General features: G+C 37.2%; 1 protein-coding gene across 6 annotated transcripts in view; it reads left to right on the top strand.

The window, feature by feature from the left end:
* Positions 1-26,899, top strand: part of LOC120526075 (24-hydroxycholesterol 7-alpha-hydroxylase) — a 169,742-nt gene that overhangs the window by 72,866 nt on the left and 69,977 nt on the right. For 5 of the 6 annotated variants that reach the window (XM_039748947.1, XM_039748943.1, XM_039748948.1 and 2 more), the window contains exons 9-10: positions 21,553-21,648; positions 24,271-24,359. In XM_039748947.1, coding sequence (XP_039604881.1) covers positions 21,553-21,648; positions 24,271-24,359 — 185 coding nt within the window. Of the gene's footprint in view, positions 1-21,552; positions 21,649-24,270; positions 24,360-25,192; positions 25,483-26,899 lie in introns of those variants that run through there. The other variant, XM_039748946.1, reaches the window with a different exon arrangement.

Genomic DNA, 26,899 nt, shown 5'->3' with positions numbered 1-26,899 from the left:
CTTGAGAATGAAACTGAGAGTGCTTGTTTTTCAGGATCTCAGATAGGATTAAGTGTCTTAAGAGATGTAGCAAGGTTTTAGGAACACAGTTTACTTTCGTGCAGACTCTTGAGTGGACTTCTGGCTGCACAAACACACAGCTACTTTCCCAAAGTGATGAAAGGTATTCAGAAGTCTGAAATGAATAGATAGGGTAGTACAGAAGCGCTCCACAAAACAACTCAACAAGTACAACTTGGAATAAAAATGGACTAAACAGAAAAAAAGCAGGCAGCTTTACAGAAAATTTTATTTCACTGCTATCTGACACCAATTTGAGCATTGCATTTTTTTTAATAAATGTTTATCTTTATACATGGTGTGTGGGACCGGAGCGAAAATGAGCCCCAAACATGTAAACACAATCACAGTCCCGTGTTCAAATAAAGAATCATTTATTACAAAATACCTCCAAATGAAGCATAAAACACATAGGTTATCTCTCCTACAACTGACCAATCCTGTCCTCCAGTTGAGTGTTGCTCTTTGTCCTCCCAGCTCCAACTCTCCTGGACAAGGGAGTGCAGTCTCTTTTATTGAGAACAAGGGAGTACTTCCGCTGCCATGGCTGCTGCCCATTGGAAATACTTCTGAGTCAAACAGAAATCCAGTATAGAAAGGAATGTGTCTCCCCGTGTCTCCCTTTTGTGGCACCCACAAAACCCAGCAGGACTTTGCTGCTGGACTACAACTCCTGGCATTCCCTGCTGATTCCCGAATGGGGCCAATATGGAGGGCTGCTGCCATAAACCACCTGGGGGGAATAAACTTCCCTCAGAGACAATCCTTCTCTGTATTCTTTTATTTCGACCAAGAAAGGTATTATGCACATGTCCGGTCAGGGCGCCTGTCCATTCATCATGGGCTTCCCTCCTGGGTAAGGGATCTTCTTCTCTGCTCAGGATGTCCGTTCTTTCATTATGATAGCCCTTTTCGGTTACAACATCCTTCTCTGTCTTGGCTGGGATACTTTTCTGTTCACTCTGGTCCTCCCGTCCAGGTAAGGTATCTTCCCGATTCCTTGCTGGGATGCCTGTCCATCCCGTGTGCCACCTATAGTATGGATATACAGTATTTTTCATGTGTTTAATAGTTGGCTTTCAATAGGGTGAAATTCTTGGTATGCAGTGTCAGGCAGAATGATGCTAAAGAAACTATGTGCATGCAGCATTTGTCTCAGGTGGAATGACACAGCAGTGCAAACTAAGTGCAGAAGTGCCACAGATAGTAGGCTTCTAGCCAGAGCCCCCAGCTGCAGGTTATCAAGCTTCTGAAACTACAGTATAATATAGTACAGTGCATCCAGAAAGTATACACAGCACATTACTTTTTCCACATTTTTTTATGTTACAGCCTTATTCCAAAATGGATTAAATTATTTTTTTTCCTCAGAATTCTACACACAACACCCCATAATGACAACGTGAAAAAAGTTTACTTGAGGTTTTGCAAATTTATAAAAAATAAAAAAACTGAGAAGTCACATGTACATAAGTATTCACAGCCTTTGCTCAATACTTTGTCGATGCACCTTTGGCAGCAATTACAGCCTCAAGTCTTTTTTAATATGATGCCACAAGCTTGGCACACCTATCCTTGTCCAGTTTCGCCCATTCCTCTTTGCAGCACCTCTCAAGCTCCATCAGGTTGGATGGGCAGCGTCGGTACACAGCCATTTTAAGATCTCTCCAGAGATGTTCAATCGGATTCAAGTCTGGGCTCTGGCTGGGCCACTCAAGGACATTCACAGAGTTGTCCTGAAGCCACTCCTTTGATATCTTGGCTGCGTGCTTAGGGTCATTGTCCTGCTGAAAGATGAACCGTCGCCCCAGTCTGAGGTCAAGATCACTCTGGAGCAGGTTTTCATCCAGGATGTCTCTGTACTTTGCTGCAGTCATCTTTCCCTTTATCCTGACTAGTCTCCCTGTTCCTGCTGCTGAAAAACATCCCCACAGCAAGATGCTGCCACCACCATGCTTCACTGTAGGGATGGTATTGGCCTGGTGATGAGCAGTGCCTGGTTTCTTCCAAAAGTGATGCCTGGCATTCACACCAAAGAGTTCAATCTTTGTCTCATCAGACCAGAGAATTTTGTTTCTCATGGTCTGAGAGTCCTTCAGGTGTCTTTTGGCAAACTCCAGGTGGGCTGCCATGTGCCTTTTACTAAGGTGTGGCTTCCATCTTGCCACTCTACCATACAGGCCTGATTGGTGGATTGCTGCAGAGATGGTTATCTTTCTGGAAGGTTCTCCTCTGTCCACAGAGGACCTCTGGAGCTCTGACAGAGTGACCATCGGGTTCTTGGTCACCTCCCTGACTAAGGCCCTTCTCCCCCAATCGCTCAGTTTAGATGGCCGGCCAGCTTTAGGAAGAGTCCTGGTGGTTTCGAACTTCTTCCACTTATGGATGATGGAGGCCACTGTGCTCATTGGGACCTTCAAAGCAGCAGAAATTTTTCTGCAACCTTCCCCAGATTTGTGCCTTGAGACAATCCTGTCTCGGAGGTCTACAGACAATTCCTTTGACTTCATGCTTGGGTTGTGCTCTGACATGAACTGTCAACTGTGGGACCTTATATAGACAGGTGTGTGCCTTTCCAAATCATGTCCAATCAACTGAGTTTACCACAGGTGGACTCCAATTAAGCTGCAGAAACATCTCAAGGATGATCAGGGGAAACAGGATGCACCTGAGCTCAATTTTGAGCTTCATTGAAAAGGCTGTGAATACTTATGTACATGTGATTTCTCATTTTTTTTATTTTTAATAAATTTGCAAAAACCTCAAGTAAACTTTTTTCACGTTGTCATTATGGGGTGTTGTGTGTAGAATTCTGAGGAAAAAAATGAATTTAATCCATTTTGGAATAAGGCTGTAACATAAAAAAATGTGGAAAAAGTGATGCGCTGTGAATACTTTCCGTATGCTAGTCTGTGGAAATCCTAGGTTTCTGTTTTGATTGTAACATTGGATATCAATGGGCTATCATCTTTTATCTGTATTTGTGGAGCAGTATTTTATGGCTGTACATTACTGATGCAGATATTTCCCACTAGAATAATAAAGGCTACCTAACTAAAACAAAAGCGCATTGCAGTCATTCTCAAAGGAATGGCAGCATTCTTCTCTGTTGGTTTGGATGATGTTCTCTAAAAGTTGTTTTGAAATAATATTTACTGTTTTTCAAATTTAGGAAAAGAATACCTTCCATAACCAACACTTTATCCAAAACTACAGATGCAGGGAGTCCATTTTGTTTGAAAGTATTTTTTACAAATTGTCTATCATTCATTTGATTGCAGGTACTTTCTTTAAATGAACACATTAAGTCAAACTGCACTATTTGTCAACCTTTCCTAAAATTGGAATGTAATTAATTTGCTGAAATTAAGCACGTTGGTATGTTCAGAGGCAAAAAGATCAAACCGTCTGTAAGACAAGAAGGAACCCGTTCAATGTTTAAAACTTAAGTTGCTTTGTCTGTAATTGATACAATTAAATTCACTACAAATTTGCACAGATAAGAAGTTTGGGTCATTAACTTTATAGCAGATTTGGCTTTAGACGTTTCTCAACATATTTATTTGAAATAAAGTAGTTAAAGAACAGTCTCTAGCTTGCTTGTGCAGCTTTTAGGAATTCTGGCAATTTTTAAAAAAGATAAACAGAAATTAGACTAGGACCTTCCTGTCATTGCCTCCATTTTTTCAAGACAAGATTAATACTCAGAAGTATGCAATTCCTGGCAGCAATATTATTCTCTGCAAGCATAACATTTTGTTGAAAAATACAAGAATGTATTTTGTTGATTTCAAGATATTTTTGAAACAAAGCAATATAAAAACTACATTTTAAAAATGTGGTGTAAACCTTTTGTGCATTTGTATTCAACTTAATCAAACTAATTTCTATTTATCAGTGATAATGCCAAAAAAGAGTAACATCATCCATAACTGTCATTTTCACAGTTTTGCTTTGTGAATAAGTAAAAAATCATTCCTTTTTCCTTCAGTGGATCATTGTCATTTTGAGTGTTAAATGTAAGTCAAAATAGTATTTAAATAGCAAATAAGGTTATTGTAATCAAAACCATGGAGGATAGCAGGACTCTATATTGGGAGTCTAAATCAAGAAATCTCAAAGTTTCAGTGCAGCACTTTGAATGGAAATGGTAGCTGTTCTAACAAATAATTGCTGCTCTTGAGGGATTGTAGGCTGACAGAGTGTAGAAACTCAGGCAATTGTGTGGCTTATTGCACCAATAAGAAAGAGACCACCTGGATTTCCTTTCTGCTTAGACAAGGCAAAAAAATAGATAGATAGATAGATAGATACTTTATTAATCCCAAGGGGAAATTCACATACTCCAGCAGCATAATACTGATAAAAAAAGCAATATTAAGTTAAAGACTAAATGCAGGTATAACAGACAATAACTTTGTATAATGTTAACGTTTACACCCCCGGGTGGAATTGAAGAGTCGCATAGTGTGTGGGAGGAACAATCTCCTCAGTCTGTCAGTGGAGCAGGACAGTGACAGCAGTCTGTCGCTGAAGCTGCTCCTCTGGCTGGAGATGATACTGTTCAGTGTATGCAGTGGATTCTCCATGATTGACAGGAGCCACTACCCACCTCCCCCCAGCATCCAAAGAAGAAAACAAATTCTGATATTGTATTTGCAAGTATCTTTTTCTGTTTATCAAAAAAATAGTATTTTTCCAAATATATACTCAGCAAAAAAATAAACGTTCTCTGACTTTCAACTGTTTTTACTTTCAGTAAACTTAATGTGTAAATATTTGTATGAACACTAAAAGAGTCAACAACATAAGACATAAACTAAAAATGTTTCACAATGTGTCCCTGAATGAAGGGAGGCTCAAAATCAAAAGTACCAGTCAGTATCTGGTGTGGCCACCAGCTGCTTGAAGTACTGCAGTGCATCTCCTCCTCATGGACTGGACCAGATTTGTCAGTTCTTGCTGTGAGATGTTACCCCACTCTTCCACCAAGGCACCTGCAAGTTCCTGGACATTTCTGGGGGGAATGGCCCTAGCCCTCACCCTGTGATCCAACAGGTCCCAGACGAGCTCAATGGGATTGAGATCCGGGCTCTTCCACTGCGAGGATGATCAGCTGTCCTTCCTGTCTCCCTGTAGCGCTGTCTTAGGCATCTCACAGTGCGGACATGGCAATTTATTGCCCTAGCCACATCAGCAGTCCTCATGCCTCCCTGCAGCATGCCTAATGTACATTCACGCAGATGAGCAGGGACCCTGGGCATCTTTCTTTGGGTGTTTTTCACAGTCGGTAGACAAGTCTCTTTAGTGTCCTGCGTTTTTAGAACTGTGACTTTAAATACCTACTTTCTGTAAGCTGTTAAGGTCTTAACGACCATTCCACAGGTGCATGTTAATTAATTGATTATGGTTAATTGAACATGCATGGAAAACATTGTTTAAAACCTTTACAATGAAGATCTGTAAAGTTATTTGGATTTTTAAAACATTAGATAGATAGATAGATAGATAGATAGATACTTTATTAATCCCAAGGGGAAATTCACATAATCCAGCAGCAGTATACTGATACAAAGAAACAATATTAAATTAAATAGTAATAAAATGAAAAAATAAAAATAAAAAAAAATGATTAATGTTAGCATTTACTCCCGGGTGGAATTGAAGAGTCGCATAGTGTGGGGGAGGAACGATCTCCTCAGTCTGTCAGTGGAGCAGGACAGTGACAAAAGTCTGTCACTGAAGCTACTCCTCTGCCTGGAGATGACACTGTTCAGTGGATGCAGTGGATTATTCATAATTGACAGGAGTTTGCTTAATGCCCGTCGCTCTGCCACAGATGTTAAACTGTCCAACTTTACTCCTACAATAGAGCCTGCCTTCTTAACAAGTTTGTCCAGGCGTGAGGCGTCTTTCATCTTTATGCTGCCACCCAGCACACCACCGCATAGAAGAGGGCACTCGCCACAACCGTCTGGTAGAACATCTGCAGCATCTTACTGCAGATGTTGAAGGATGCCAACCTTCTCAGAAAGTATAGTCTGCTCTGACCTTTCTTACATAGAGCATCAGTATTGGCAGTCCAGTCCAATTTGTCATCCAGCTGCACTCCCAGATATTTATAGGTCTGCACCCTCTGCACACAGTCACCTCTGATGATCACAGGGTCCATGAGGGGCCTGGGCCTCCTAAAATCCACCACCAGCTCCTTGGTCTTGCTGGTGTTAAGGTGTAAGTGGTTTGAGTCGCACCATTTAACAAAGTCTTTGATTAACTTTCTGTACTCCTCCTCCTGCCCACTCCTGATGCAGCCCACAATAGCAGTGTCATCAGCGAACTTTTGCACGTGGCAGGACTCTGAGTCATATTGGAAGTCTGATGTATATAGATTGAACAGGACCGGAGAAAGTACAGTCCCCTGCGGCCCCTGTATTGCTGAACACAATGTCAGACCTGCAGTTCCCAAGACGTGCATATTGAGGTCTGTCTGTAAGATAGTCCACAATCCATGCCACCAGGTGTGAGTCTACTCCCATCTCAGTCAGCTTGTCTCTAAGGAGCAGAGGTTGGATGGTGTTGAAGGCGCTAGAGAAGTCCAAAACATAATTCTTACAGCACCACTGCCTCTGTCCAGGTGGGAGAGGGATCGGTGTAGCATATAGATGATGGCATCCTCCGCTCCCACCTTCTCCTGGTATGCGAACTGCAGAGGGTCGAGGGCGTGGCGGACCTGTGGCCTCAGGTGGTGAAGCAGCAGCCGCTCCATGGTCTTCATCAGATGTGACGTCAGAGCAACAGGCCGGAAGTCATTCAGCTCACTAGGACGTGATACCTTTGGGACAGGGTGATACAAGATGTTTTCCAAAGCCTTGGGACTCTCCCTGTTCCAGGCTCAGGTTGAAGATGCGCTGTAGAGGACTCCCAGTTCCAACGCACAGGCCTTCAGCAGTCGTGGCGATACACCATCTGGACCCGCTGCTTTGCTGGCACAAAGTCTTTTCAGCTCTCTGCTCACATGGGCTGCTGTAATTGTGGGTGGGGATGTCTCACCTATGCTGGTATCAGCAGAAGGATGGTTGGAGGATGCAGTACTCGAGGTGAGAGTGGGTTAGTGATCAAACCTATTAAAGAAGTTGTTCATTTGGTTTGCTCTCTCCACGCCTGTCTGATGGCGGCACCCTGCTTCGAGCTGCAGCCAGTGATAATCTTCATCCCATCCCACACTTCCTTCATGCTGTTGTTCTGCAACTTCTGCTCCAGCTTTCTCCTGTACTGCTCTTTCACGCCTGAGCTGGACTCGGAGTTCCTTCTGCACGCTTGAGCTCATGCTGATCACCACCTTTAAAAGCCCTTTTCTTCTGGTTCAAAAGGCCCTTGATGTCACTTGTAATCCATGGCTTGTTGTTAGCATAGCAGCATACTGTTCTTACTGGAACTACAATGTCCATACAGAAGTTGATGTAATCAGTTGTGCATTCAACAGCCTCTTCAATGTTCTCACTATGTGACCCAAGCAATATATCCCAGTCTGTAGTTCCAAAGCAGTCTCTCAGAGCCTGCTCTGCCTCAGGGACCACTTCCTGAATGAGCGTGTGGTTGTAGGTAGCGCCTTCACTCTTGGTTTGTATTGAGGCTGAAGCAGAACCAGGTTATGATCTGCTTTCCCAAGCGCAGGCAGCGGGTGGCGCTGTATGCGTCTTTAACGCTTGCATACAGTAGGTCGATAGTCCTGTTTCCCGAGTGTTACAATCCACATACTGGGAGAAGGCAGGTAATGTTTTGTCCAGCGTTACATGGTTAAAGTCTCCAGCGATTAGCACAAGTGCCTCAGGGTGCTGCGTTTGTAACTTAGCAACTGCGGAATGGATGATGTCACTCGCCATCTCCGCGTTCGCTTGAGGGGGGATGTAAACAATAACAACAATCACGTGTCCAAACTCTCTGGGCAAGTAATAGGGCGCAGACTTACGGCCAACAGTTCGATGTCCCTGCAGCAAGTGGAGATTTTAACGTTTACATGTCCTGAGTTGCACCACTTTGTATTGACATAGAGAGCGAGTCCTCCTCCTTTCTTCTTTCCGCAGGTACTTGCGTCTCTGTCCGCTCTAACTGTGCTAAACCGGGTAGCTCCACGTTAGCATCTGGGATGGTAGGCGTTAGCCACGTTTCACTAAAACACAGCAAGCTGCATTCTCTGTAGGTTCTGACATTTTCACCAGCACAGCCAGTTCGTCGATCTTATTTGGTAGTGAGTTCACATTTCCCAGGATCACAGAAGGCACCGACGGTTTATAACGCCATTTTCTCTCAAGTTGTCTCGATTTAATCTTATTTTTATCTTTGCACCGCTCGGCTGCCCGATATCGTCTTCTTACCTCGTCAGGTAAATAAGGAACCACACCGCATAAGCATTTCTTCTCAGTGCTTTAAGCTGACTACTTGAATAGGCGATTCTCGGAGTGTAAAAATCCATGTCAAGTAGTAAAAATAGTAAAAGTGTCCAGGGAGCAATTCCACATAAAAGAAAGTGGTAGAAGTGATCAGTGAAATAGAGAAAATAGAGATAAAAAGGTAAAAAGATAAAGTCATATACGGAGCTGCTGGAAAGGCTGCCACTCGGATGTGGCGGAAAAAAATATATATATATATATATATATATATATATATATATATATATATATATATATATATAAATTATATCATTATTGTTGAAATACACAGTCCTGGAATAAGGAATGTTTATTTTTTTGCTGAGTATATATACCTAAATTAATGTTCTACAGTATCAGTAGAAAACAAATGTCTGGTAATATAGAAAGGTGGCTACACAGATTAATGACTGGTCTGTAAAGTTGTTATACTTTTAAATTATATCTACATTTTTATTACTTAGTAACATACATAATGGCAATTTACAAAAACATGTACTGTATGTAAAATTTGATTTTAGTGAAAATAAAACACCAAATTGGCTGAATTCTATTATTTATTTACTTTTTCCCCTCACATTTATTGAATCCTGACTGAGTAAAAAGCATATGATACAGGCTTATTTTTCTGATTAGATGTTAGATGAGCAGGTCCCTGACTACCTAATCAAGTGGTCAGTCTTTGTCCACGTCAAATCCTCAGCCATCTGTTCAGTACAAACTAGGGCTGTGCGGTGTCTTAAGTGTTCACATTGTTACATCTTCATTTCAAAACAGGAAACTAGAAGTTACAAATGACTTTTTCTCTCAAAAACATTGACCTCAATTGTTCTCTTTCTACCATCTTCTACACCAAAAATTGACTTGGTACATGTTATAGAAAAATTGTATTTTGTTGTGTTTCATTGTGGCATGGCTATAGCACATTTTTTACCATTTGCATTTGCCATGCAAACATCATACCACAAAAAGCACTTAATGCTTATTGTTTCTTGGTATTATGAGCTTGCAATGTACAATGTGCATTTAAGGAAGACAATGGTACTGGCTCTTTTAAAAATATTAGGCACTGCCTTGATATACAGTGGGATGTATAATACTTTGACATGATGGGGCAGGGGCTCCACATTGGAATTTAAAATATGTGTCAAAGACATGGGGGTCTCCTTGAAGCTTTGCACACCTCTGGTATTGTCTCACTTCAGGCACTGCCAGAAAGACCTAGAAAACAAAACCACACCGCCACTTTCCTTATCTGGTACCCACATCTCACTGCACAAGTTATGTAAAATATAACACCACAAGGATAGGCTTTAGGAGTCTTGCAGCCCTACCAAGGATAACCAGGTTAAGAAAATGGATGGTAAATGAAAAATATTACAATGTTGCTGAAAAGATGCATTTAGCTAGGGGATAGATCACCCACTCTATGAGCTGTTATTCTATCTTGCAATTGAGCAGCTACAGGTGACCCTTTATAAAGGGCAAACCTGCTAAAATAATGTGCAGTGTTACAAATATACCTCTGTTCTTCTCATTTAAACTTTCAGAGTGATGCACTGATCAAGCTGCATCCCCTTGGCTACACTACACTCCTACTAACTAGCTCACAGGAACCTCATGTGACTCCTGCTGTGAATATGAGTGCCTGACATCTTTCTTGTGAGATGGATGAGATTTAAAAATAAAATTAAAAAAAGCAGTGATGGCTGTAGTTTGGCACTTTGACAAATGTTTGGAGCCAGTCGACAATGTTTATTTACATCAACGATGTGCCCAACCAAATGGAGATGAAAGATATAATCGATCATCAGCTCAGCCCTAGTACTAACTCAGGGATTGGCAAACTACAGCCCGCAGGCCACATCCGTCCAGCCAGCCTGTTTAATCTGGCCCACCAAATATATTTACAAAATTGCCCTAAAGACCTCATTCATTTCACCATTTTCCTAAAATACCTGACGGATTTCACAAGATGGCACACTACTGCCTTTGCCAAATGCAAGTCTATACTGTCTACAAACAGATATTCATTCTTCATATTTGCCATTACATTGACCCCCACTTTAACAATGAATGGAGCAAGGAAAGGAAAAGTTGACAGTGAGTGCTGAGTTTTTAATAAGAAGTGGGCAACTAAATATTTTTTTACTGAAGTCCGATCAAAGGCTATATGTCTTATTTGCCAAGAAACCATTGTGAACAAGAAACCATTTATACTAAATAAGCCACCACTTTTCCACCAAGCAAGCTAACTATGCTAGCAATCAGTCAGTGCAGGAAAGGACGGCTATTACTCAGAGGTTAGCACCAAGGCAAGTTACTGCATTTGCTGTCATTCAAATTAGTAAAAGCCAGCAAGACTTTCTCTGAAGTGGAGCTTTTGAAAGAATGCATAAAAGAGACAGCAAGTCTCTTGTGTCTAGAGAGCAAAAAACAAATCGAACAAATTCATTTATCATGCAGAACAGTGACTCGCCATATAGAACTAATTGATAAAGACTTGGCCAGCCAGTTAAACACAAAAGCCGAGTCATTCAAGTTCTGTTCCATAGTACTGGATGAAAGTAACAACATAAAAGACACTATGCAGCTCTTAATTTTTATTAGAGGGATTAATGAAAATTTTGTGGTCACAGAGGAGTTTTTGGCCATAAAGTCCATAAAGTGGAGAAAATGAGGAGTGGACTCGTCATCGAGAGGCTGAAGCTACCGTGGTGTAAACTTGCGAATGTCAACACAGATGGATTGCTAAACTTGACAGGAAAAGATATCAGGCTGCTGAAAAGAATTCAAGGTGAAAGTGGAAAACCCTGAGTTGGATGTAATTTTCCTACACTGCATAATCCACCAGGAAGCCCTGTGCAAGTCTGTCTTGCATCTTGGTCATGAGATATAAAGTTAGTCGTAAAGCTTGTTAGCTTCATACGAGTGAAGGGACTTAACCAATATCAGTTTATTAAATTCCTTGAAGAAACTGATGCTGATCACCATGACTTACTATACCACTCTAATGCCTGCTGGTTAAGTTTGGGCAAAGTATGTCAGCAAGTGTGAGAGCTGAAAAGGGAGATCATTTTTGGAGTTAATGGGAAAAAGCATTGATTTTCCTGAATTGAATAACACAGACTAGCTTTGTGATTTTGTGCTTGCTGTGGACATACTGACACACATAAATGTGTTGAACACAATGCTGAAAGGGAAAGATCAATTTGTGCATGAAATGTACAGTATACAAATGTGAAAGCCATCAAAGCCAAATTGACTTTATTCTCAAAAGAAATTTTAAACAACACATTCACACATTTTCCTACACTAGTGACGCTAGGCCCCTCAACATTCGAAGAAATATAGCAATTCACTGGACCACCTGCATGGAGAATTCTGCCACTGATTCTCTGATTTTGAAAAAATTGAGATAACACTTCAGCTAGTGTTATTTCCCCCGTCAGTGGACTCTGAAACAGTGCCACATGAGTTGCAAATGGAACTGATAGATCTTCAGTGTGACTCCGTCTAAAAGGAGAAGTTTAACATACTGAAACTGGATATACTTTATACGTCACTAAACAAAGCAAAGTTTCCAAACATCCGGAAGATGGCACAGAAGATGCTGGCATTGTTTGATGCTACCTACGTAGGTGAGTAGACGTTCAGTGTGATGAACATCAATAAAGCACGCCACAGACCCCAGTTAACTGACGAACACCTGAGATCTGTCCTGAGAAATGCCACAACTAAACTGGCACCAAGCTTCCATACGCTGGCAAGAAATGGTGATCAACAACACTGTTCCCATTGAAATTGAATAACATAGGCAGGTAATCTTTACTTTTTAGGTAATAAGTGTCACATGTTATTTATTTTGGTTCTTTCACAACTGGATTGGCCCACCTGGCCCTTGAGCCAAAAAGTTTGCCCATCCCTGTACTAACCTATTTTGACAAAGCTAAAACATATGGGAATTCTTATTTATTGACTTTAGCTCAGTATTTAATATTATCATCCCCCTAAAGGTAGGTTAGAGTCCCTAGACTGAACACCACCCAGGGTATCAGGTTGGAGAGTGCACATCTAGCAGTCTTACTTTGAACTTAAGAGACTTGAAAAACATTACTAGGTGACTTGCCCCTGTGATAATTGGTGGTTATTTGATTGCAATTGAATCCATTCCTGAAGCAGTTTACACACCTCATGGAAGTTCCCTCTCCCTGTATGTCAACACTTTAACTAGTTTTTATTTTAAATTATTCATTTCACATGGTTAGTAAAACCAATATCAATTTAAAATCCACAGTGCCTCTGAGAATGTCATTTATGACTGTGGCAATCTGTCTGGCTCCACTTGAAAACATCTTTGAACAAGTCAGCAGGCTCTTTACCATTAAAGACTTTTCTGTGTCATGTAGAATTTTAAGTTTCTGTTATCACATTCAAGTGGCAATGTGCTCTGAGAAATAAATAGGGCAACCAGTCCTCTAATAGATTAGACTAACTAACATTCACCAGTGCAATAAGCATAGCCCTTGGAATTTAGACATGACTTTATCAAATGTGTCCTTAGTCTAATTATTCATCGGCCTACTTTTCACTCACCAGCCTCATCCATTGTCATGTCAACCTGACCTCTTCTCTTTCCTCCTGTATGTATGTGTTCTTTATCTATTAGGGTTTCTAACTAGATAATTTAGCAACCTCTGTCTTCTTTATTATCTGTTATATATGTGGATTAGCATTGCTTATTATCACATTAAGAAGACACATAAGCAATAAGAAGAGAAGTGGAGAAAGTGAGCCTCTGGTGTGTGTTTTCTCTTGTTGTATAAAGGTAACTTGATGCAGGATTTTCCATCTGTACTTGTATTTTTTAAAAAGGTGACAAAGCTATCCCTAAATATCCCAAAATCTCCAAAATCCTTTGTCTGATTTTGTTGAAATTTGGCAGTGATGTAGAAAAAACAAAATTGACCGACATCTGTCACATAGTATCAGTAGCATGATTTAACCCACTACACCACTCTGTCTGACAATAATATTAGCCCTTGTAAAAAAGCAACAAATATTTTATACAGTGAAGTACTTAGTTAAATACGCAGTACTTCTGATACATCTGATTAACTGATAACACTATAACTGAAGCCCGTTGTCTGATGAAGTTTCTAGGGTGAAGCCAGGTAACACAGCTAGATCTGTTTATCTGCATTAAAACAATATGTTAGAAATGTGACTCTTACCAACAATGTCATCACATTTACTGTATCTATGTAACCAATTGAAAAGGAAAAGTAGTGAGAAGTCAAACAAAATGACACCTTTTATTGGCTAACTAAAAAGATTACAATATGCAAGCTTTCAATGGCAACTCGGGCCCCTTCTTCTGGCTATACAACAATTTGTAGATGCTCGTAAATGTGCATTGAGCAATTGGTAGGTGGGCATTGGAGGTGACATTCACTGACTTTAATACTGTTGGTGTCCATGCTGTAACACTTTCTTTGTACAGTGTGAAAGTTCAGCCTTTCAGAGGACATTTGATTTTGTATACCCATATAGGATTCACTTTTTTAATTTTCTGCTTGAACACTTTCCTAATGAATGTGCTAGGTGCCATAGGTATCATTATAACTGACAGTAAAATTTGATTCCCACTTTGTATCTGCGCTCAAACAAACATCTTGTTACATCATAATTGTGTAAATTTCATTTGGAAACCAACCTGTCCTAAAGCATGTTTGTGTGCAAGTGCTCTATAAATGGACTAAAGTCCTAGTCAGCAGAAGTTTTGCATTTTCATTTATATGTAGAATCTTTGACTTCATTGTGGTATAGATTACAATAAAATACTGTATATGTGGAAAACAGATGTATACCAGTTTTAATGATGAATAGAATGCAACCAAAATTATCATATTTCTGCTTAAAGTAAATTGTAAACATACAATTTTAGTTGTTGCTTATCTATGTAACTACTTGTATATATACAACAAGATGTTAGCTCTAACTTACAATTACCTTATGTAGTATACAATGATCTAATATGAAGGTAAGCTTACTTTCAGCATATATCCTAAATTTATTTTTTGGCAACATAACCATGGTGGATGGTATGATGGCTTATTGATTAGTACTGCTATTTCATGGATACAGCATCCTGGGTTGGAATCCTGAGCCTGGCTTTTTCTGTCTGGGGATGGTATGATCTCTATGTATTCCATGTGTTTTCCTCCAAGAACTCCTGCCTTTTCCTCCTGCACCAAAGGCATACAACTTATTTTACCTGCCACCTCTAAATTGTCCATGTGTGATTTTGTGTGAGTAGGCCTGTATAGGACCTCTGTCAAGAGCTATTGTCATTTTATCTTTTTCGGTTTCTTTGTGGTGGTGGCCTGCGCCACCTCCACCTACTCAAAGCACATCATGATGCTCCAACAACGATGGATGGATTTAAAGGCAGAAGTCTATGTGACCATCATCATCATCAAGCTCTTCCGTGAGAACCCTAAATTCAAAGAGGACTGTTTCATTTATGTTAGGTAGAATGCCCAGAGGGGACTGGGCGGTCTCAAGGTCTAGAATCCCTACAGATTTTATTTTTTCTCCAGCCGTCTGGAGTTTTTGTTTTTCTGTCCCCTGGCCATTGAACCTTACTCTTATTCGATGTTAATTAATGTTGATTTATTTTGTTTTCTTATTGTGTCTTTTATTTTTCTATTCTTTATTATGTAAAGCATTTTGAGCTACTGTTTGTATGCAAATGTGCTATATAAATAAATCTTGTTGTTGTTGTTGTGCCAAGTGCTGCCACTACAGCCTTAAATTGGATTAAGCAGTTTGGGAATGTTATGATAAGTTATATTCTTCATGTCCTCCTTTACTCAGATCTTATTGGCAATATGATTTATATGCTGAATTGAAAATGCTTCCCTCTCTAAAAGTACCAAATCACCATCTGTGCATTTCTTCTTGTGAACTGCTTACACATCTGTATTATGCTCATTCACTAGAGTGCAACCTATATTAATATCTGCAGTTGTTTGCTCTTTGTAAATAACACAACAATGAAAAAAGTGGCCTCCATGACATTCTCCCTTTATTCGGGGACGTCTGTTCTTATTAACTCAGCACTCTTTATTTGTAGTTATTGTATGCAATTGTGCTCAAACATTAGATTTTATATTGGTGTAATAAATTTTTATTGTTTGCCTGTAGTTAATTCTGGTTCCTCAGACAGCTAACAATGTTACTGATTTTAGCAAATATTTACTAGACAGTCTTTTACATTATTTTGTTTTCTTTAAACTAAAGCAAATTGTTTTATAGCCAAGATATAAGATCTCTTTTTCTACCAAAGCTCTTTGTGGCAGTCTAAAACGATTTGGTGTCTTAAGAATGCAATTAAAAAAAAAAAAAAGAAAAAGAAAATAAACAATTTTTTAATGTGGAAAATTTCCACTGTTCTTGGCACAGAGGACACTGGTGATTGCCCACACAAAGCACTACTTGCAATATATGGAATAAGAAAGTCAAAGATGCCTGTGTCTTTTCATTAAACAAAAATAAATATAACAAAATAAAACTTTTAAACAAACTTTGAAGACAAAAATAGTCCAGCTACTCTTTTATCACATTTTTTTTATTTAATACAAGAAACACAAAAACTTTAGCACTGTCTCGCTCCTAACTCTAGTACACTTGCTCAAGAATGGTAAAGGTCATTTTTCATCCGTCACTGCAATCTGTCAACAACTGAATGTTGCAAAAGCTATTTTGGGGTGTGCTGGAGGATTTAATCTCTGGAAATATGTGAATGACTCTCTGCTGAAACAGCAAAAGAATAACGATGACTGAAAGTTCTGAAAATGGAGGCTGGTTTCAGTCTGTTATTCAGAATGTGCCAATAGTAGGTCATCATATGTTTGAATTCACCAATCTGTGATGAGCTAAACCCACCATATGTGTTAATTTGTGTTGTGTTTTAATCCAAAATGTATGATGTATGCCATTGATAAACTTTTTTATTCCTGGCATATCTGTATACTTAAAAATACTAATCAGAAACACTTATATGCTTGAAGAACCATTTGTAGAATTTTCTAAACAAAGAGACGAAAGATAAATATAAAAAGATAAAGTATAAAATGATACAGTATGATGCACCATACAAGGTCAATGCAAAAAAACACAGAGATAGTAGGATTAAAATGTCCAGGCAGTCTAGTGTGTATGTATATATACAGTAGATACTGAGTAGAAGCTCAGACCTGATTAGTAAGAATAACTGCACATGGAAAAAAAAACTATTTAGGTGGCTGTTTACACCATGGCCTGACTGAGTAGTGACAAATGACTGTTTCGGTTGTGTTTCTAAAGTCATAGGAGGTGACACGATAAAGATGGTGGTGTTCACTGTATTTGCTGTCCCTTGGTGGACACGCTGTCTGTTCTTTGCAGACTCTTAGTGATAGTTAGCTTCAAAATCAAGAAGGCTGTAGCACTAGGATTTTTGACTTTTAACTTGGGGTTTACCCAAGTAGTATTTATAACAACTCCTACCTGTCTTTGACTACCATTTTCAGAACATGTTTTCATGTTTTAATCTCAGTGCGCCTTGTAACAACACAAAGGTTAAAACCAAGAGAGCAAAATAAAGGCATCAAAACCAGAACCAAAACCCAAAATCAAAGTAAAAAAACAGAGCCAAAAAGTTTATTACCAAAGAATAGAGAAACAAATGAGTTATCCACAATGTTGGATGGCTAGGAAATGGCAGGTGTTGACATTTTATCCCATTGCAGTTATAATGTCACAGGTCATGCCCTTCGTTAGTGATATAAGACAACTGTAAAATGTGAAAAACTAATCTAAATAAGTTTTAAATCAAAAATGTTATCAAAAATTGGTTACAGGATACTTCAAAAACCATAATAAGAATGGAAAAGATCATAAAAAACAATATGGCAAAAAAGGATCACAGTGAGCTCATAATACATATAATGTGTATTCGACAAACTTGATAAATATTTTTGACTTCACTGAATTTTTTGCTTCCAAAAATGTAGAATTACAGTTTTTAGATTGCTTTAAATTATTTTTGTCTATGTACATCTATTTTTGGGTTCCTTATTGTGCAATTTTCAAGGTGGATTCTTAGTTTAAAAGTTCAGATAAGGTGAATTATAATAATGCATACTGTAACTTATGGGAAATTTAAATTAAGTTAGGATATAGCAGGTTGAATAATGGATGGATGGATGGATAAACATTTAACATAAAGAGGTCTGATTCCCCAGCAGACAACTGGTTAAAAAAGCAATAAGACATCTATGTAATAAGAGCTTGGAGTAAACAAAATAAGCAAAATTAATGCAAATGAACCTGGACAGAATTTAAGTTTGGGCAGATTAAATTTATTTTAACAATATTACATTTAATTACATGTTGAGATGTGTGAAATTGGAGAGAGCACTTTATTAAAAAGACTTTGCTGAGTGCAGATAGTGTACAGAAACAATTAAAGTGGCCTATAAGGCATTCACACAGCATGATGCCAGTTGCACAAGTCGAAAGAGGTTCATCATAAACTGAACAATGTACTTGGAGGCCTCATTTGTTATATCAGGTGCAGTTTTGGTCCCCATGTCACAAAAAGAATATAACAACATTAAAGACTGAACAGGGGAGAACAGCTAAGCTGATTACACGACTACCTTACAAGCTGGATAATACAAATTTAAGGAGTTTAATCTTCAATTTACGCGAACAGAGATTAAGATGAGACATATAAAAGTTTTTAAAGTTATAATGTTTGTTAGTGTGATAAATGTCAACTGTTAGTTTAAAATGAATTTTCCGGCAAAATGTTGTTTAAGGATAAATTTAACTCTAGCATTATGAAGTAGTTGATTTGATAGAAAACAATAGATACAAGGATTACATTTACAAGTAGAGTAATAGGTAATAAATCTTTGAGTACCTTCAGAGTTTGACTTGGGTGAAAACAGACATTTCCAGTATCCTACCACTACACTGATATCCATTTTCACAGGAGGAGGACATTGCATCTGAAAGTTAAACAACATAGCCATCCTTAAAGAAAAATTATGTTTTTCCTTCTTCTATGGTACCATAGATTTGGTAAATGTAAATATTATTTTCTGCAGTTATTGTGTAATATCTGTTTTTAATTTAATGTATATAATTTGCTTACTGTTCTTTTTATATTTTAAGCTTAATTAGGTGTTTATTCAGCTGTACATATTTATGTTTCTATTCATTGCATACTTTTTTCAGTCTTTTTTAATTTTCAGTATCTCTGAAAAAGAGAGTTAAACATTTATAAAGGATATTAAGCCTAAGACATAAAAGGAAAATGTTACTGCAGAGCATCACCTTTTGTTGGTATTTTGTAATCACAAAATAAAATATTTTTACAATAGTTGTTATATTTTCTTAACAGTCAAATCAGTTTTTGGTTATTTACAGAAATTATGTTATAATACTTAGCAATTAAATTATATATGATTCATACACAATATTTTATTAAACACATCTCTTCAGCATACCACTGTGTTGAAAAAGATTTCAAGCAGTTAATGCTTATAGAAATTTTTTAGAACATAGTTTAAGCAGCTGTGATGTCAGTCCTGGTTTAAATTAAATGGAATTATGTTCAGCCAAGTCACTGTCTGCCTAGGTTATGAACATTCTCCTTGTTTTTACAATGGCTCTCTCTAGGCACTCTCGCACTATGAAGATGGGTAGATTAGGTTGATTGGTGGTTCTAAACTGGCTTTGATGGAGTGTGGTTGAATGCTCCCTGTTATAGGACTGGTATCCTGTTCAGGGCTGAACCTTGCTGGATGGATAAATTTGGGAATTTCTTCAAGTGCTTCCAATATAGCATCATTTGAGCAACATCATAAAAATGGTGATTGAGTAGATCCAAGTAACTATAAACCAGTAAGCTTAACCTACATTGGTTTAAATTTAAATTAATGGAAGGAATAATTAAATAAGATTGGGCAGCACATAGCAAGAACAGGATAGTTAGTGAAGAGTCAACATGATTTTGGATGGGAGAGACTGTGTCTTACTAATATGCTGAAATTCAATGAGCAACATAAGATATAATATGCAAGTTACATTTGATATTATCTTGATTTTCAGAAGGGAAGTTGGGAGTCCAGTTTGTAGTGTGTAAGTAGGCACAAAATTGGCTAAACCACAGAAAGCAAAGGGTTATGGTACAAGGAAATTTATCAGAAGTAGGTGATGATACAAGTGGTGTTCCTCAGGGAGCAGTCCTAGGGCAACTGTTATTTTATTATACATAAATGATCTGGGTATGCATATAAATAATAACCTAATTAAGTCTGATGATTACCAAAATAGGTGGTATGGCAGATACAGTAATATAGTATCAGTCGAATCATTACAGACAGACTTGGACAGAATACAGGCTCGGGTAGATTTGCAGCAAATGGTATTTAGTGTAATTAAATGTAAAGTATTACACATAGGAAGTAGAAATGCCAGATATAAATACACAGTAGTAGATCAGAAATTTTAAAGTTCCCCCTTTTGAGAAGGTCCTTGAAGTTATAGTGGACTCATCACTATCTACTTCCAGACAATATAGAAAAGCCATTAAGATGGCTAACAGAATGTTAAGTTATGTATCACAGTATGGCTGTGTTTAGGCTTTATAACACACTGATGAGGCCTTACCTGGAATACTCCATGCAGTTTTGGACTCTGAGCTACAAGAAAAGCAGCAGCAATAAATAAAGTCCAGAAAGGAGTGGGTAGAGTGGCCCCTGGGCTACAGACAATGAGTTGTGAAGAAAGAATAAAGGAGCTGAAATTTTCTAGTTTAAGCAAGCAGAGATTAAGAGGAGATACTGTAAGGTTCAAGATTTTAAAATTTTGAAAGTTATTAGTACAGTGGATCAAGGCTTTTGATTTAAAATGAGTTCAACAAGAATACAGGGACAGATTTGGAAACTTGTTAAGGAACAATTTAATGGTAAATTTTTCACCAACATTAGAAAATGTGTGTTTATACAGAGAACCATTGACACATACAATAAATTAACAGAATGTGTGGTAGAAAGTAGGACTTTAGGGACCTACAAAACAAGACTTGATGTTATTTTGGAGAAATTAGGTGGATAGGATTGGCAAGCTTTGTTGGGCTGAATGACCTGTTCTAGCCAATATATTCTAATAATAAAGTAATAATAATAATAAATAATACAGTAATGTACTTTTAGATGCAAGTGAACAGCTACATCTGTTTTACACAGCAATTTAATGTTCTAAGTTCTGACTTTTAAGAGAAGCCATTTATTCACTGTAGTATGTTCTTCATAATGTAATAAATATTTTATTCATTATGTTGTGATATTTTAGTCATTCCTCAGTTTTTCTCCTTTTGGTACTTCTCTTTATTCTACTAGATATTAAAATAATTTTTTGTTATACTGTACAGGGCAGCATTAGTTTAATAAATGTCAGTCAGCAAAATTAACTCACTAAAGAATTTCTATTGAGCTGGACAGTAAATGAAAAACTAATGGTTGTCTTATATAAAGTACTCTGCATTGCAGGAGAGATCATGCAGAACCTCCTCGTATTTGTATTATGTCCAACACACTACTATACTCAGATGGTGGCATCAGCCCTCATTTCTGTAATGTGAGCAGAATAATCACAATCAGTTACTACTTTAATTCAAGCCATCACTGTGATTTATAAGCTTATTTTGTTGCATGTGATATGTTTTATTTTAACTTAGTTAAATTTACTGGTACATGGTGTGTTAGTCTTTTTGCACAAAAGGAACAAGATATAGACCATGGCTGTAACATACTACAGGTTTCCCATTGTATGCAAATGTTTCTAATAGTACACATACTAATACAATACCTTGTGATGACATATTTTATTTTTCTCATCAGACCTCCATGTTATTGTAACTGGTAACAAGGTTTTACTTTTGCTATGTTTAAGAAAATGCTTTATCAAAGGTAATCTATAATAGTAATTTTTTTACTTCTTTCAGAATTACATTATCCCTCCTGGAGACCTACTGATGTTATCACCATTTTGGGCTCACAGGAATCCAAAACTTTTTCCAGACCCAGAAAAATTTATACCTGTAAGTTAGTTTGTTTAATTCTTGAGCAATCCTGTATTTACCATACTTCTTTAAGTTCACTCACATAGGTCTCCACTTTGACTATTAAAATTCCTTCCTTTTGATGAAATACAGTACTGTGATTGGTTATTATTAAAAAATGATTGCAAATTACTAAACTTAATGGTTTATGGTTGACTTTATAATTAGCTCATACTGTACATATACAGGTATAGAGAGTACTAAGCAAGTATTATAATCCATGGTCATTTCTAAATTCAACATTAATTGATTTCATTTACACGTAAGATGCTAAGAACTCTTAAAAAGATTTAACATTGCAGCAAGATTAATGATTAATAGACCAATAACCTAAGAAAATGGGTAATATAAGATTTACCATTTACTAGCTCTATGTAATTACCTCTGTCATTTTTCTAATATGAAGTCTTTTGCATTAGAAAGAAGCTTTCCACTTCAGTGTTAACAAAATATTAAGATAAGGTTATAGCAAAAACCGACTCTGGTGTTGCATGGCTGTCACTCTTATTTAAATATATTCTTAAGCAAATCCATGAAAAAAAGATTGTGAAGCATTACACAAATTCTAATTCTTCAAAAAGCAGAAAAGCCACAGGCACAGCTTGTGTAAGAGTCATAAATTCTCTTTAATATCACATAAAGAAATTGTTAAAAAAAACTCACACTTAAGCTTCATAGCCTCTGAAGGTGCTGTGAATTTATGAATTGTTTGGGTGTTCAGTTTTTATTTAAAGCTACACCATCTTAAAATAAAAAAGTAAAAAAATCAAAACGTAAATAAGGAGCTTTTAATCATTTACTCACATGAATCTGGGTAGTGAGAGGAGAGGCTATTGACTTTTCTGCTTATATGAGAAGAGGTACTATAATGTGGTCAGCATATTAAAGGAGTATTCTTTCTAGAAATCGTTGTTCTGGTTAGCAGGGACTATAACACAAATTCAATTGCTAGAAATCCACAGTAGCTTAATTTTTTCCAATCTCATATGCATGTCACTTAATAATTTAAGAACACAGCAAAAATTATGTCAAAAAAAAACTTCCCCAAAAGCGTTGCTAATGCCAGGTACTTTGTTTATGTCCTCTTAAGATGTTCTTTATAACTGTTTCCTAAAACCCTTCTTAACTAAAGTAGAATATAAACTAAGTCACGATTACAATTGCTATTACTGTTTTGACACTTTCCCTTTCAGTTATGTTCAATAATCCCTTAATTCTGTCTTGCTTTGGGTGACAGTAGATACGCTGAATCCCCAAACCATAGACGAAGGGCGGTATCACAGCACACACTGCACTAAGCACAGCATTGTGGTGCACACTTCAGAATTTTGGAAGATGCACCTTTAACAACTACACAAATCATTTTCATTTAAACAATTATGTGCTGTTATTATTGCATTGCTATGCTGCACAACATTGCAGCCAAGCTGGCATATGCCTAACACATGATGAAGTGGAACATGATGACAAGGACACAGAGGAAGAAAACTTAGCAATTTAGTTTCCTGGGGAAAGGAGACAAGTACTTCATCAGGTGGGTTTTAATGCATGAATAATCATTATTATGTTAGTTGCTTTCTGTTTATTTGGTTTTTTTTTTTTTGTTCCTTTGTCACACAGGGCGTAAGGCAGGAAACAAACCCTGGGCAGGGCACCAGCCCACCACAGGGAGTGCACACACACACACACTAGGGACAATTTAGAATCGCCAGTGCACCTAACCTGCATGTCTTTGGACTGTGGGAGGAAACCGGAACACCCGAAGGAAACCCACACATACACAAGGAGAACATGCAAACTCCACGCAGGGAGGACCTGGGAAGTGAACCTGGGTCACTGCGCCACTGTGCCGCCCACCATTCATCCATCCAGTGTAAATTTAAAAAAAATAAGAATTGTCATAAAGAAGCTCTGTGAGATTAGACACATTCCTGGAGCTTGACACGTCATTTACTTATTGTTTATGTTTGTTCTTTGTTATCTCAATAGCATGCTATAATTGTTAAGTATACAATATGTTAAATTGAAAATGTGTGCTTTTACATTTTTTTATTCTTGGTACTTTCTATTTTGCACATGTGCCACTCATGCTTCACTTTGAATTTCTTTTAGTGTTAAATTTGATTAAACTATCAAGTTATGATTGTTTAGGGTCAGTTTGCTATAGCATTTAAAGTGGTGTGTATTATGCTAATCCTAGCCCTTTTACAGCTGCTGTCATTCCAGCTCTGTATTAATTCACAAATAAGATGAAGGTCAGACAACCCTCTCCCCTGCACTCTCCCTGTACTACTTGAGAAACGGAAACTGTACAACTCATTTACAGTTATTTACTCTACAATTCTAATTTTATAATTTAAATGAAAATAAACACTGGAACCTCAAAGACAGCATGAATGTGTGTCTGTGTCAAAAACTCTTATTATTGTGCTTTTTAAGATATTTTTTAATTAGTAATACCATTGTGAAAACATTCTGTGTTGAATTTCAACCGTCTGGTTTTAGAGAGGTTCTGTGTGTGTGTTTTGAGATACCGTTATCATAAAGTTAAAGTTAATTTCTTCTTTGCATGCTTAGTGAGAATTTTTTTTCTTCCCACAGGAACGCTGGAAACATTCGGATTTAGAAAAGAATGTCTTCCTTGAAGGCTTCGTGGCATTTGGCGGAGGCAGATACCAATGCCCAGGAAGGTTAGAGAACCAGCTGTGTTCACTTATTTAACTAAAAGTGATCTTGATTTAGGTCTTAGCTTTGGGAAACTGACCTTATTTATCCTTGTCAGAAAACATGTAGTTTGACCTAGAAACAATTTAAAATATCCCAGACATATAAGTAATTTTTAATAAGGTTTTTCTTATATAAAAATAAGAGGGAGATATAAGTCTTACTTGATCAGTATATTGTACATTAATTATATCTTTAGGATAAAAAAAATTACAAATGAAACCAATATTATAACAAAAGACATAATAATTTTGAAATAATTACTGTATATAAGAGTAAGATATATCAAAGGTGTGGGGCACAGAATAGTTGATGAAAGTAGGTAGTAGATGAATAAGACAAAAAGAATAAATAAGCTACAGCCACAGAATAAAGTGTGCCTAAAATTGTCATATAGCTTTTATCTGTAGCATTAATGTGCCTTTATTTATGGTGGACACATCCATGTCTTAACCATCTATTTATCCATTGTTATTTTCTGTGCCTTATTAACTAATATATCCTGTAGTATAAGAGAACACAGAGGTATTTGGGGAACCCAGAGTTTATTCATTTTCCTGTAGGCAGCAGCAAAACACAAGACTGTTGTTGAACAAGTAGACTAAAAAATCATTCACACTTTCATATAATGAGCTCATTTGGCCTATAAAGTTGTGTCTTATTTAACTATCTATACTCTTAACACTCCTATATGGGACAGTGTGTCCTCTCATAACAGTATTATGAAGTAAGGTTATTGTATTCTTTTGTTAAATCTTCTGTCCAAGGTCTTCTAATGCTACCTCTTGTGCTTTCCCAGGCATTATTTTAATGGATGATATGCTCAACTGAATTAACTCCTGAATGACTGCCTACGTGCTAAAAACATTTGGAAATTCACTAGCTAATTTAATGACCCAATCTCAGTCATTAAAGTACCAGGCATTAACAGATCATATGGTGCCAGAGCTTATACTAGCAGTGGCATAACTGAATCAGGGATGCAAATCCACACGTTTATTGCAGTTAACTACCAATGTGGTACATGATTTGAGTGCTCAGTGTTACTTGTGATTGCATAAAAATGAATCGAGCTCTCATTTATGTTCATGAAAAAAGACAGACACTGCAAAAGGAAATTATGTTAACTTAGTCAGGAAAAACATGTTTTTGTTTTTAATGTGCATGTTTTTTACTGCTTCTGTTTCAAATTAACTTAATCTTAAACAAAATTAAAGGATATGTGATTAAAAAAAACAATCACTATACATTGGACTTCTAATGGCAGTGTTACTTCAAGAAAACATTAGTCTTTTGTTTTAGATGTTAACAGATTTATTGAACGGCAATTATACAGTTTAAGAACAGATGTAAGAGGATCCTTTAAGCCATATTCTGAAGAAATAAAAAACTGCAAAATTCATAATACAGATCCTCTTGCTGTAAGGGAGCATCTTCTGAAAAAAAGACTCAGTTTTTTATGTATGCTAATTTTATGTTCTTTTGATCACAGGAATCCATGCTATAACATAAAGTTTGTCAATTAATTTGTAAAATAAAGATGCAAAAGTTCTTATCATACTGGTTGATATATAAGTACTGTGTCTCACACTTAATGTAGTACTAAGAACATATTTGAATAATCACTGTTAAATAGGTTTAATCATTTTAATTAGGAGTATTATGAAGGACTGTGTTTTCCTGTGTATTTATGAAACAATCTATTGTTGTATTAAATGGGCTGTTGTTTTTCTGGTGATTGCAATGTATAACAGAGGGAAGCATGAATAAAAAGGCAATTTAATAAAATGCAAATTAATCATCTGATGAAACACAAGAGTATACTACTAGTTAAAGGTCTAAGGCAATGAGTGTATGGTGGAGTAGGAATGATTTTTGTTGTATGGGACAGAATACAAGTTCACTAGTTAAACAGCAACTGCGGCCAGTCACCCTTCCTTACTTACTATATCTGCTTGAAAGGATGCTTGTTAAAATATCCGTTCATTCAGTTTTTGAAATTGCTTTGCCAGTGCAGTGTCATGGGGGGATGGTTGAACCAGCTTTTAGATGAAGCATAAATCCATTGCAGGGGAAATTCATTCATCACCCACATTCACACACAAAGCTTCAGTTTAGGCATTTTGATCCACCTTTTAATTGATCCAGATTGAACATCTTTATGATGTGTGATTAAAAAATTCAGGTGGGCATGGAAAATGTGAGAACTCCACACAGTTTAAAAAAAAAACAGGTTTCTGGAGCTGTGAGGTAGCAGTGCTGTTCTCTGTACCATCATATTACTTTAAATAAAATTTTTATTTTAATTTAAGCATACAATTACTTTCATTTTTTTGGCCTAATAAAATGTCACTTCATCACCATTGCCTCCCATACACCTGACTGCCCTTAGCTGTTGTACAGTTTAGCAACAAAATGTCCAGTCCTCTATACATTTTACAAATTTGTTTATCCTTATTTATGACAGAATTGTCAGAAGGCAAGAACAGCTGATCATGGGATATCA

This window comes from Polypterus senegalus, chromosome 3, assembly GCF_016835505.1.
Source record: "Polypterus senegalus isolate Bchr_013 chromosome 3, ASM1683550v1, whole genome shotgun sequence".
Taxonomy (NCBI): Eukaryota; Metazoa; Chordata; class Cladistia; order Polypteriformes; family Polypteridae; genus Polypterus; species Polypterus senegalus.
Note: the sequence above shows the minus strand (reverse complement) of the source record. Positions and strands in the feature narration are given on the sequence as shown.